We start from the raw sequence: 13,465 nt of genomic DNA, 5'->3' as shown, positions 1-13,465 counted from the left end.
ACCGTGCGGAGCGTATTCCAGTTCTGAAGGAATGGACTGCTGTCAGACCTTAAAAAAACCAGGAGTGCGACGCCCTGTACAACATGCTGTTAACTCTGAGCAGAAAGGACTTCGGTGTCGGCGTCAACCTCTATAGCCAAAAACAGAAAACTCCACCAGAATTTGAGGGCAAAGCAGAAATAAGGCAGAAGGAGCCCTCCAGCTTCAATGATAGGCCTGTCAAAACGCATCCTCTTACTAATCATTCACACGTCTTCCTGCGTGACCGGCTTGAGCCGCCGATCTTCTTTCAACAACACGGAGCATTTTGATTTTATAACACTTCATAAGTTCGACCATAGCCGAGGGGTAGAGAGAGGAGTGGGTCGTCTCGGTTTTAAGATGCGCTTCCAACATCTGAAATTTGCTCTCTTTTGTCTACGATGTTCAAATAATGAAAAAAAAATGTCTAAACAAATATTTGCATTATGTACCTGTTATTTCCAAAAGAAAAAGCCTAATCAACAGTCAATTTCAAAACGGGTGCAATGAGATGCCACTTCAAGAGCTTCGGTTTGATCTTTTTTTTTTTTAAAGAAAAACAAACAAACATCATTTAGACAGAGAGGGTAATTTGACTGTGGGGGGTCCCACTTTGACAGAGCAGCTAAAAATGTATTTCCCCACATCTAAAGGAAGAAAAACCTAATTTTCTCCTTCTCCCCCCAAAAAAAGAGAACATTTAGAAAACTGGACAAGTGTTACCCTCACATTCTCCTCCTCACTGAGACCTGGTTGGGCGAGGGGGGCAATAAGAGACCAGAGTGTTAGTCTTTTCCGCAGCAGGGCGAGAGAATACTTGTCAGATGAGGTCAGCGAGATGGTTTCTCTGAGAAAGATGATATATTCCCAGTAAGTCAGAGAGGGAAAATATTCTGAATCAAACAAGAATGACCCAAAGAAATGTTCCCATGCATAGTGGTGGCCGCTCCTTATCCGTCCTCTTTAGGGTGGGTGTGTACCAGCCTGGAACCACAAAAAAAAAAAAAAAAAAAAAAAACGTTGTTGATGGATTTTTGCAAAAGCTAATTAAGACTCCAATTTATTTTTTTTAAACATTTACACACCGTTCTTTTCATGAATCTGCACGAGGGATTTGTACGACTGTTGTGCTCTGGCAAGATTGTACTGGTTCTAAAAACACAAACGACAACCGTAAGAGACAAAAAAATTAACAAACTTCTTTGCAAATACTTCGCCTTCAGTCTTGGAGGTACACTAGGTTCAGCTATTCTCACATGCAGCGCCGTGCAAGAATATCTGCACCGCTTATCCATCAGAGAACTACAAACTGGGCTCTATTGTGGTGGACCAACACAAAGTACATCGAGGTGCGCTGGTATTTTTCGTACGCCGTAAGGTTTTCCTCTCCCGTCGGATCGGAGGACCCTCTCCCATGTGTCTGCTGTGCCACTCTTACGTAGAGGGTCAGATTCGTGGAGCAGTAGTTGATAGTTCATAGTTGTTAAGACACAGACGGACATTTTACCAGTGCACAAGTTAAAAAGTCGGGATATCATTTTGTAACCTAACCTATCCCTGACCGGCCTTTATGACGCCGTTTGCTTCGCGGGTGTTGTCAAAACAAAACTCAGAGGACACAATACCTTATTGGCTCCAAACTGGACTCTGGCTTTGCCTTTAACCAGAGTTGCATTTATCTGCATAATGACAGACTCTATTGAGTAGGCACTGCTCCAGCCCTGAAAACACACACAGACGAACAAATGAACGGAGCTCCCTGGCTACTAGGGATGAGCCAAGCTTAAAAAATGTGAGCGATTCAGGCACATACCTGTTTTGTGAGAAGTTCCATGCACAGCGCTCCTCCTCCCAGGACATAACTAAAACAAACAATGTTATTAATTAATGAAGGCACAGCAACAGCTTAAATATAACAATAGTAAAAGGTCTGAGCTCCAGTAATATGACAAGTGGTGGCATTTCATACCCTCCGGAGAGCACAGGAGAGACAACCCGTACAAAAGGGGGGTCAAAAGGAAAGTTATCCTGTCAGATGGCAGAAAGAAAAAAAAACATGAGTTAAGGAAAGAATGTCCAGCTTTCTCCCTAAAACAACATAAAAACATTTCCACTTGACTCACTTTATAAGAGAAATTGAGCAGAATGAATTCCACTCCTTCCTTTTCTTTTAAAACCTGCAAGTCGCTATGCAATGGACTATCTGGATCTACCCTGAAAGGAAACACAAGTCAGACCCAACAGATTAGACAATAGCTTCAGAGGCAGGTCATTAAAAACACAAAAAAAAAAAAAAAAAAAAGCCACAAGCAGAACTTACTTCCTTAACTTGACGTGCCATTCATAAAGGCTGTCATTGACTAGTTCGACCGAATAAATACCTGAAAAACGAGCGGGGGAAAAAAAAAAAAAAAGCTTTTTATTTCACCTTTTGTAACATGTCAGAATAATAAGCGCCACAATTAAAGGATAACCCCCGTACTCACCTGTCTTGTAACTCTGCGACCTGTAGATCTCCCTGAGTTCCTTCATTAAGCGATCCGAAGCTTGCACTGAACCAGAGACTGCACCCTGCAATGTTAACGAGGAGGTTAATTAAAGGGCTTCCATACGGACGGGTAAGTCGTTCCAAGACATTAACCCCAAAAAAGGAGCCCACCGTTAAGCACAATAAGGAGTATAAATAAAAACACACAAGATAACAACCTCTCCACTCTGTTACCGCTCTAAGCCTATTATAGAGCAGCATTAACAGAAGAGGCGCTTACATTCAAGTGATCTTGTCTCTGGTTTTTACGTATTTTTTCCAAGATGGCCAGATTTTCTTTTTCTATCCCATCGTCTTCTGACTTTTTGCCCTCTGGGGGCTCCTCTTCTTTCATCTCATAATGGTCCAGGTCTTGGTCCAGGTCTATGTCCTGCTGCAACACACCGACACCAAGTTAGAACGTCAACCGGATGAGTGAGCCTTTCGTAAGGCGACTAGGCTAGAAAGACAGAAACGTTTGTAGGAACCTCTCCCATTTCCTCCTCCTCTTCCTCCTCAGATGTCACCTCGTCCGTCGGGCCATGCTGTCGGAGCGTAAAACATCACAAGTTAATGAAGAGTGAACGTGTGACGGGGACGAACGCGCACAGAGCTCCTGTTTTCTGGGCCTACCTTACGCTCCTGTGTGATGGGGCAAGCAGGCAGAGGCTGGTCCAGCATTTCCACATCTGGATGTTGTGGCAGATTGTAAAGCCGACAGAGATCACAAATAAGCCGCTTCAACTGCTGAAGAAGCTAGAAGGTGGAGCGAGATAACCGATTGTTACTAAATGGGAAATAACCAGTGTTTTTTTTTATTATTAGATGTACAAGATAGGTCACCAACGTACCAACGTGCTGCCTTTCCTCACATCCTCCAAGCGCTCCAACACCTCAGTCAGGCTAGGATCATCGGAGTCAACAAACCATATTGGGGATGTCGAGGGGTAGGACTCCTGTAACAGAGGTAATAATGGATGCATTTAGTGACAGCTGGTCATTTTTTACCCGTCACGTTTGAAGGTTTGGTCATGTCGTGACAAAAAGCAGCCACCTGCCGAGGGACTCTTCACGCCCGTTCTGACAAATGCAGTGAAAGTAATTATCCTATTAGCTACTCGGTGATTACAGGGTTTCCCTAAAAACCAACAAGCAGCAGGCCTGTCATTGTGGATCGACCAGGAGTCATAATCTGTCCCATTTCGTAAGAGTCGCCAGGCCCAAATCAATAAAAAACAAAACAAAAAAACACAATCAATAAAAACAGGCCATATTATAGTTTCACATTAATATACGATTCAATTACAATTAAACATAAAGTTGAAGCATTTTAGCAACCACCTCCTTCCTTAATCAAACTAATGATCTATCACGTATATACGACGATGCACAATGCACTGCAAAAATAGAACTAAAAATAAGTCTCTTTTTTTTAAACTAGTGTATTTGTCCTTGATTTCAGCAGATAAATAAGATTATCTGCCAATGGAAAGAGTAATTTTAACCCTAAAATAAGATAATTAGACATACTGCATTTGAAATAAGTTAATGAAGATGAGTTCTTCCCATTTTAAGTGCAAAAACCTTATTCCACTGGCAGATTATCTTATTTACCTACTCAAATAAAGTACTAATACACTAATTTCAAGAAAAATTTTACTTATTTTAGTTCTGTTTTTGCAGTGTGGTTGCGTAAAGGGAGACAAAATTCAATTAAATTTTATTTATATAGCGCCAATTCATGAAACATGTCATCTCAAGGCACTTTCCAAAGTCAAATTCAATCAGATTACACAGATTGGGTCAGATTATACAAATTGGTCAAAAAAAGTTTCCTATTTTAGGAATCCCAGCAGTTTGCATCAAAGTCTTGACAAGCAGCATTCACTCCTGGAGAAGCGTAGAGCCACAGGGAGAGTCGTCTGCATTGTTGATGGCTTTGCAGCAATCCCTCATACTGAGCAAGCATGAAGCGACAGTGGGGAGGAAAACTACCCATTAACGGGAACGAAAAACCTCCAAAAATGGTTTGTTTACAAGCACAAAATGTAATTAGGTAGAGACACGATGGCAGCAGATGAGTAGAAAACACAAGTATGACAACATTTAAATGACACATTGAAGCTTCTGTGATACTGCTCCTTTTCCTGCCATTTATATGTGGGGTGAAAAAAAAAAAATGTTACAATAGCATAAAATGTGATAAAATAAAGAGCCGTGTCTTTGAAGTTTGGGTGTCGCTCATTATGGGCCCCGGTTTTTCATAACGCATGTACACTGGGATAAAAGGTCTGAAATTCAGTGTCAGGAACAGGGGAGTTACGTTTATCAGGAAGTCATCATTTTTACAATAATTCAGGTTCAACTGACAGTTAGGAAATTAAAGTTCAATGTTTTGAGAGTTTCCCTCAGGGGGAGAAATCCTTGGCTAAATTAGGTCCAACTGGGGTGAACGGCTGGAGTTACGCTGCGTTCGAGTCGTGCTGGGCGCTGATCTGCGGGTTGCTCAGTGTGAATGCACCTTCAGGGACCGTTGCTTTTCTGACTCGGAACTGGGAAAACGTGACTTCTGAGCACAACCAGAACACACCGACCGACGGTCACCCTTCAGGTGAGTAAAGGGTCTGCATAGCATAGCAGAAGATTACAGATGGAAATATGGGCTCATTGCTGCGGAGCTTTAGTACGGCTGCTGGGAATTGGGCAACAGCAGCAGCATATACATGTTTAGGGCTGGGCGATGTGGCTTGAGAATAAAATTATGCCAAATCCAATTAATAGACTTTTTCCCCCTGCTTTTCATTTCACTAAAAATAAATTATTTTAAAAACTCGCTTTTATGCCAAGCATCTCGTCGACCTGAATTCAAAGTGCAGCTAAATACAAGCAGTGAAACAAGATGGCGACCCTGCCATTGTAAACATTGAAAATATGCCCAGCCCTAACGTGTAGTTAGTATGTTGCGATGCTTATAGCGAGGGGATTTTCCATTGTCTACCAAAAAAAAAAAAAAACACACAAAAAAACAAAAGAAAAACGAACAAAGAGAAAACATTCTGGGGCAGCACGGCACCGCCGGAAATTACACTGGCCCATTTACCTTAAAGGTAGTTATTTCCCTAACCCTCCGAAACACATGGCAGATATGCAATACAGTCACAGGGGTACGGACTGGCCCTTTATTTTTAATAGTGACGAATTTTCTTCAAATGTGGCACTCAGTTTCAGTTTTATTGTGTTCAGAGTGACACAATTATTAAGTAAAAGTGGCTAAAGAGTTTTTTTTTTCCTTTCTTTTCTTCTGGCTCCGAGTTGTTTCAAACCAAATGTCTCAGCACAGACAGCCGCCCACTGAACAAGATGATGCGTCGTCAGCGTGCCGAGGAGAAATAGCACCTCCAGCATGAATGATAAGTGGCTCTGAAGCGTCGATTAGACCCGAGGCTTCAGTCAACCTCCGTTTATCCTCTTCAAGACTTAAAAAAAAAAATCCTTGTGCTTTAACTTGAATGTGATGACTGTCACCTTAAACACGGTGACAAACTCCATCTCTTATTTGTTCGTACGTGGCTCTGACTTTATACACAGTACATATAACGTTAAATGTCCACCACAGAGCTAAAGATGGCAGATCACTGCTCTTTTAGCTTGACTTTGACGGCAGCGAGATTTTTCCTTGGACGGCACCCTTAAAAAAAAAAAATAATAATTGTGCATACTGTTGTTCCCAGCTGGCTTTTTAAAATGATGCGGCCAGATGCTGGACAGCCGCTCCGTTTAAATCCGTTCTCGATGGGTGACAACTTGCTTTGAGCCACTCGGGCATAACCTCGATAGCCTGTCCATTGCTGCGAGGCATCTGTGTTCAGCCTACGGTTTCCACAATTGCTCACACATTTGTCTGACTTCAAAGCACGCCGCTGAAAGAGCTGGTGGCGAGGAACGGAAAAAAAACGAAAAGCTGAGAGCGCAGAGCGGGCCGAGGCTGTTGAGGTAGGGCTACATGAAGAAAATAGGTCACAACATGCCTGCTATAACCAAAAGCAGATTGAGTAAGCCTGTGTTTACCTATGTTTAGAAAATAAGAACACCCTCCCTGTTGATCTGGAGGCAGTGAGTCAACCCCATCAGTTGCAAACACACATGAAATCAGGAGGATTTGTCAAGCTATATATGATGAAAATCACCCAGTGAATCATCCCAGAAAGTATTAAGTTACATTTCTGCTATATTACCCTCTGCTTTACATCTATTACACAAAGCAGACGATAACACCTATCTTAGTAAACTCTTAGTGCATTGCATCCTCTCAGTGGGCAGACCAGTCATAACTATGTTCAGTGTTAGCAGAGTGTGGTCACTATTGTGGCAGCCCACCTATCTGAGCCCCTCACTGGGTTCTGATCTTCTCACTTTAGGTCAGATCTTTGACAGTTTGCTTTTTGGGGATAAACATGTGAAATCTTGGCAAGAACGTTTGACGTGTTTAAAACCTGCACTGCTTAGTCGACGGCATTAAATTGGCCGTCCAAACTTGGTGTTGTTTTACCACATTACTTTTAAATACCAACAGGTTTTAGGGTTTCCTCTTTTTCACCTCCGGAATATTGGCTAAATCCGTAATATCCTGTCCAGGAGTGACACTGAAAAGCTAGTCCATGCATCGGTTACCTCAAAGCTGGATTATTGTAGTTTATTTTACTGCCAGGAGGTCCACAAAATACAGCTCAAAGCCTCCAGCTGATCTAAAACGCTACGGCAAGAGTTAGGGCTGGGCGATATGGATTAAAAAATAAATCTCCGATTTTATCATACCAAATCCGATAAATCGATTTTTTCCTCCTTTTTGTTTCATAAAAAGAAATTAAAGAAATTATTTTAAAACCTTGCTTTTTATGTCAAGCATTTAATCAGGGAGTTGACCTGAATTCAAAGTGCAACTAAAAACAAGCTGTGAAACATGCTTGTAAAACAAGATGGCAGCCGTTGCCATTATAAACAATGAAAATATAACAAAACATTTGCTGCTAGTGGTATTACACATTGAGCTAAGAACAGGCTTCACTGCACTTGTGAACTTCAAACTAAGTTAAAAAAAAAAGTAAATAAGTGAATGAAGTACCTCGTATTTCCACTTAACAATATTTTGACAATAATTTTGCCTAAACATATATTCAGCATCACATTCTCTTCATGGAAACCCAATGAGTGTATTGGCAAAATAAAATCCAGATTTTCCAAAAACGAAATCTTAAAGAATTGTAAATTCGAATTAATCGATTAAATCGATTTATCGCCCAGCCCTAGCAAGAGTTCTGATGAAAATTAAAAAGAGATTTCTCCTAACATAGCTTCCCTTCATTGGCTTTTTGTTAAATCAAGAATAGAATTTAAAATTCTTCTAACGTATAAAGCCCTTAATAATCAAGCTCCATCATATATCAGAGCTCTGATTACCCCGTATGTTCCTAACAGAGCACTTTGCTCTCAGACTGCAGGTCTGCTGGTGGTTCCTAGAGTCTCTAAAAGTAGAATGGGAGGCAGATCCTTTAGCTATCAGGCTCCTCTCCTGTGGAACCAACTCCCAATTTTGGTCTGTGAGGCAGACACCCTGTCTACTTTTAAGACTAGGCTTAAAACTTTCCTTTGTGACAAAGCTTATAGTTAGAGTGGCTCATGTTACCCTGAGCTACTTCTATAGTTATGCTGCTATAGGCTTAGGCTACTGGAGGAAATAATGGCCACTTTCCCCTAACCTGCTACTTTCTCCTACTACTCTCTAATGTTGTATTGTTTACGGTTATTTCAATCCTTGACTTTATGTTCTCCATCTCTGTTTTTCTTCCTTATAGGAGCTACACCTGGCTGTTTAGCGGTGACACCATCCTGCTGAGCTACTGTTTGTGTTCTCCAATAGATAATACACTTGGCCCCATTATTTCAGAGTTTAGCCCCATTTCTCTCATGAACATCACAATTGGCTGAGCTTTTATTACAACTAACTTTCATCCTCTGGATCTGAAAACTTACTCAAAGTTTATCTACTGAGCTGTGTTTGGTTCTTAGATATAACCACCTACGGAGCTGGAACTGCCCCCTTACTTTCCTCCCACATAGAAAGTAGCCCTAGATCAGTGCTTCTGTGCTCCTTGTTTGTGTCATGACAGACTTGTACAACATTAGGTTTGTGCAATACATTGCAAATCTATTATCCCAATATCTCCTTGTGCAGAAGCAATGCTGCAAAGAACTGCTTGGACAGTAATAAGCCTAATAGGTAGCAACAAAGCAATCAATCAGCAAGTGTTTGAAATCAGCCAATCTAACCTAGATCAGGACTGACTGGCCCCTGGTAGGGAAGACCTAAATTAAAAATGGAAGTCGGTACACAACTGCACTGCATCGTGGGATGCCTGGGCATCGTGAAACTGGCTTCTACTTGTTTACATATCCTTCATAAACAACGCTCTCTTTGTTTTCTGGTTGTAAAACGTTAAAAACACGCTTAAAATGTGCAGTGTCGTTAACTGTCACTTGTTCACAAGATCGCTTCGGGAAAAACAATGATGGATTGACATTGGGGATTTGAGCCAAGGAGCTCGGATCTCTGAAATAATATTTCCAAATCGCAGAGGTCTGCAATTTTTGGCTATGTAACTTAAGAATTAGTGAATCAGACGCATCCTTTAGCTGTCAGTAATATGTTTAAAGTGGGTTTGCCTCCACATGGAAGGGAAGACAGTTGCAGCAGTGAAATAATCTAATTTTATAACTTGTTTTAGAGTTTATATAATCATACTTTTTAAACCAGAAACTTTCAGGAAGCTCACCATAGCAGTAAGTACAGGTCAATCAGTTTACATAAACTTGTTTGTTGATTGCACTTTATAATCAACAAGGATTGATGTCCAAATCAATTAAAAGCTGTTCTCTTGAATAATATTCTGATTAATAAAAACATTAAGAGTTCTTGCTTTAATAGACCTTGTTTACAGACATATTTATCTAGAGGCCATTTTTGTTGCTTGTGGTTAATGCAGAGAAAAGTCAAAATCAAATCATAATTTTGGTTGAAATATATCGTAGGCAAAATGCAATCATTTCTGCTCCGAGTTGAGACACAGTGGCTCTTTTAGCACCTTATCTGCACACAGATGAAACAGATTGATTTGTTGTTTGTATATGTTTAAAAAGAAATGATAAATTAAACTTTTTAGCAGCCTGCTAGCGCTAGCCTAGCCAGCTGAGGCTAGCAAAAATAACAGTAGTAAAGGAGAGACATTAGACATTACATCATAAATTGTCCCTCACTCCCTGGAGGTTATCGGTGATATTTCATTATAACTAAAGTAATTTAAATGTAATAATAGGCATGTGTGTTTCTCAAAGCTTGTTATACTGTTTCACACGTAGCTTTTAGCAGGCTACGCTAAAGCCAGCTAGCAATAGCCTAGCCAGCTAAGAGTAGTAAACAAAGTGAAAGCAAAGGATTGGTTTTGTGAATATTCCCTGCTTCATAGATAAATTAACCGGTAAGCCCCTAAATATTTACAAATGCAGAGCGGATGCCGGGCTTTAAATCATTTTAAACACATTTGTCCGGCAGACACCAGAGCTGAGGAAGAGCACTGTGAGGTGAAGATGTCGCTCATGTACATCTGAAGTGACGAGTTTTCTCTTTAAGATGGAAAATTCGGAGACCTTGGACCCGCTCAAAGCTGCTTTATCCGTGAACATTTCTGAATTATTCGCTGGTATGAAAGCTAACTCTAATAACGAGATAGAGAGCAAGCTTGGCTTGTGGGTGTGCGGTGGTAGGTCAGGTAAATCCTCTGTCCATTTAACACGCACACACGGCTCAATCCCACAGATCCAAGAGATTTTTTCGTGATAACGAGCCTTCTGAACAGGGTCTAGCTTATCTCTTTAGCATGGTCCATTTTTTTAAGCACTTTGTGTCTATCTCTCACAGCACAGTATCCAGATCAGCAATGTAAACAAAAACCAAGATGCCCTGGAAAATAGCGACCGCATCCCACAATGCATTGCAAAAATCAGGTGCCCTTTCGAGCCCCATTCATACATGTTTCTACAAGACATGGTTGGATTGTTGCAAAATGGATGGAGAAACTTGAGACCCTAAATTGTGTTACTAAATATTATTTCATTAATCTACTGTTTTTTTCCCCTTTCATTTTCTTATTTTTTTTTTTGCATGTTGAGTTGACAGGTTTTGGGTCATCTTATGTTGCTTTTTCCAAAGACCTATATATTAATTAAATTACATTTACAGAGCCACACACCTTTGAGAACTCAATATCAGACATAGTTTTAGTTCTGATAGATTCTAACTAAAATGGTACAAAGATTCCTGCAATTGTCTTAATTAGAAAAAAAATATAATTTCCTGCTATTTATAGCTCCCTCCCTAACACATCCAATTGTCTAAACCCCTAAATTCTGTCTGCCACGTTTTACCGCTACAGTAACACAACTCCACACTTGTTATGTTACTGTGCAAACAATAACCTCTGGGAGCTCCCAGTAAACCTGGTCTAATACAAGCCAAGGCTCCACCTTTTTCCTTTCAGCAGCCTTCTTCTTTAACACCACCATTGTGCCACTGCTTCAGTGTACTAATGCAACACCGGGGCCACGCAAAAAAATAAATAAAAAATAAAAATGAGTTGATTCTAACCCGAGAACTCATTTTTAAGGAAAAAAAAACCCCGAGAGAAAGCTGAAATGTGTGTTTGTGCAGCGAGAGACGGATGTGGTCAGGGTGTCAGAGAGCTTCTTCATCTGTGCTACCTGAAGAAGCAAAACAAAAAACAACTGCTGTGACAATGGGGACATTCAGTTCTTAAATCTGTCGTCAGCACTTTTGGGATTTGAAGCTCGCTTAGTGTGAAAGTGACTAAAACACCCTAATAATAAAGAAAAAAAAATGATATTAAAAAAAATGGCGATGTGCTAAGAAACCATCTCTTTGTGTCATCAATTACATACATCCAGAAGAACAAGTCCCGTATCCCCCCCCCCCCGCGTTGCGTACGCGGAGCATCTAATCGTTTCCGAGTATCAGGATAACATAGCCGCTGTATTACGTGTCCAAAAGTTGGCTAACGGGATCGGTCTATTTACTGGAAAGGTAGAAAACAACATTCCATTAAACCGCGTCCAGTCTGATTACGACGACGCATTCATTAAAATGTTTCACAAAACAACTGCGACGAGGCGAGAGGCCTCCGTGTTTAAAACAACCCGTCCATTAAGAGCGGTAAATTAATTCAGTAGAAAAATAAAGGGGTATGTTGAAGCGGTAACGCAGTTATTTTTTTGGCTAACAGAAGAGCTAGTTACTTTCGGTTGATATGCTAGCGAAAGCTACCGCGGCGTCGTTACTACCAGACGTTTTGGTGGCATTCCCTGAATGTAACAAGCGAATTCAACCACTTCGCGGCATTATCTTTTCACAACGCAATCTATATATTTTTTTAATTACATATCAGTAAATGTTAAAAAGACACAAAAGCGAGCACTTAGCTCGCAGTTGCGGTTGTAAACACGGTGGATTCGGTGGAGTGATTTAGTTTCAGATGATAGTCAGATCGCTAGCTTGTGCGCAGAGCTGGCCTCAAACTCACCGTGATGTTGCAGTGGATGATCAGCAGCTTCTCTCTCGTTACGTTGAATTGGCAGCTCAGTTCGTCGGGTTTCCAGTCAATTATTCGGAACCGCTCGTGATTTGGGTCAAAAATCGACTCCAGGAACTTCAGCTCGGCCTTCAGCCCCGAAACCGACATCTTCTGTTCATCTCAAAGCACCAGGCCGCTGGCGGAGGGGAAGTCAGGGCGGAATGCGACCGCGCAGTGGAGTCGCCTCTTCGGATCTCGCATGTTAGCGTGAGAACAACAACAAAGAGCCGGAGACTGAGCTTTAGCCATCAATAAGTTGCGCATTTTACAGTGGCGTTTCACAAAAATGACGCATTTAAAAATAAAAATAAAAAAAGATCATTAGAATAATCTCTACTTTCCGGGATTCCCATTCACATGACAGTGAAGATAATAATAATAGTAAAAGAAAAAAAAATAAACTTTAGAGATGGGGTAAAAACTGTTGGTTAATGTACTCTGATGTACTCAACACAGACACTAATATATATATATATATATATATATATATATATATATATATATATATATATATATATATATATATATATATATATATATATATATATAATTAGTCAGCCAATACATATACATACATATACATATATATATATATATATATATATATATATATATATATATATATATATATATATATATATATATATAATGTCAATACACACACGTATAAGTCGCCGTGAATGTACATATGACATCCTCTGCCTTATTTCTTTTTGTATTTTCTTTTTTTTACTTTTTCTTACCTACTCCTTTTGATCCATGGTATATAACGAGGACACACTGTATATATATGATGCACCTCGTCCTACTTGACACCTTCCTCCTATGATTACTGATTACTGAGCCGATGTGACATGTGAATTTCTCCAATGTGAGATTAATAAAGCCTATCTTATCTTATCTTTTATATATATATATATATAACGTCAAGTATAGACTTGACGTTATTATGTACTAGCCACATCATCCACAATTACCTCTTATAGTAATTAAATTAAAACTCACCCATTATATAGATACATCACACACACAGTCATACTTAAAATGTTTATTTCAGGTTACATAATGGTCATCATTTACAAATAAAATACACCCCAGGCATAATTGAGTTTCTCGGGAACTTACAGTATTGTTTAAAGCCCATTTAAACAACTATTTTTTAACACATGACATGGAGGCAATCAGTCTGTGGCTCTTCTGTTCCATTAAGGAAGCCAAG

The 13,465-nt window shown here is 40.1% G+C and overlaps 1 protein-coding gene across 1 annotated transcript; it reads right to left on the bottom strand.

Moving 5' to 3' along the window:
• Positions 1-971: 971 nt before the first annotated feature.
• On the bottom strand, positions 972-12,460 carry LOC118556559 (ubiquitin-conjugating enzyme E2 Q2-like). The gene is given in 14 exon segments (XM_036148342.1): positions 972-989; positions 992-1,005; positions 1,107-1,173; positions 1,647-1,742; positions 1,835-1,883; positions 1,991-2,049; positions 2,145-2,235; positions 2,342-2,402; positions 2,508-2,592; positions 2,790-2,942; positions 3,037-3,093; positions 3,182-3,304; positions 3,400-3,504; positions 12,196-12,460. Coding segments are annotated over 14 exon segments (1,137 nt in total). The 5' UTR covers positions 12,355-12,460.
• Between the last annotated feature and the right edge of the window lie 1,005 nt (positions 12,461-13,465).

This window comes from Fundulus heteroclitus, chromosome 2, assembly GCF_011125445.2.
Source record: "Fundulus heteroclitus isolate FHET01 chromosome 2, MU-UCD_Fhet_4.1, whole genome shotgun sequence".
NCBI lineage: Eukaryota > Metazoa > Chordata > Actinopteri > Cyprinodontiformes > Fundulidae > Fundulus > Fundulus heteroclitus.
Note: the sequence above shows the minus strand (reverse complement) of the source record. Positions and strands in the feature narration are given on the sequence as shown.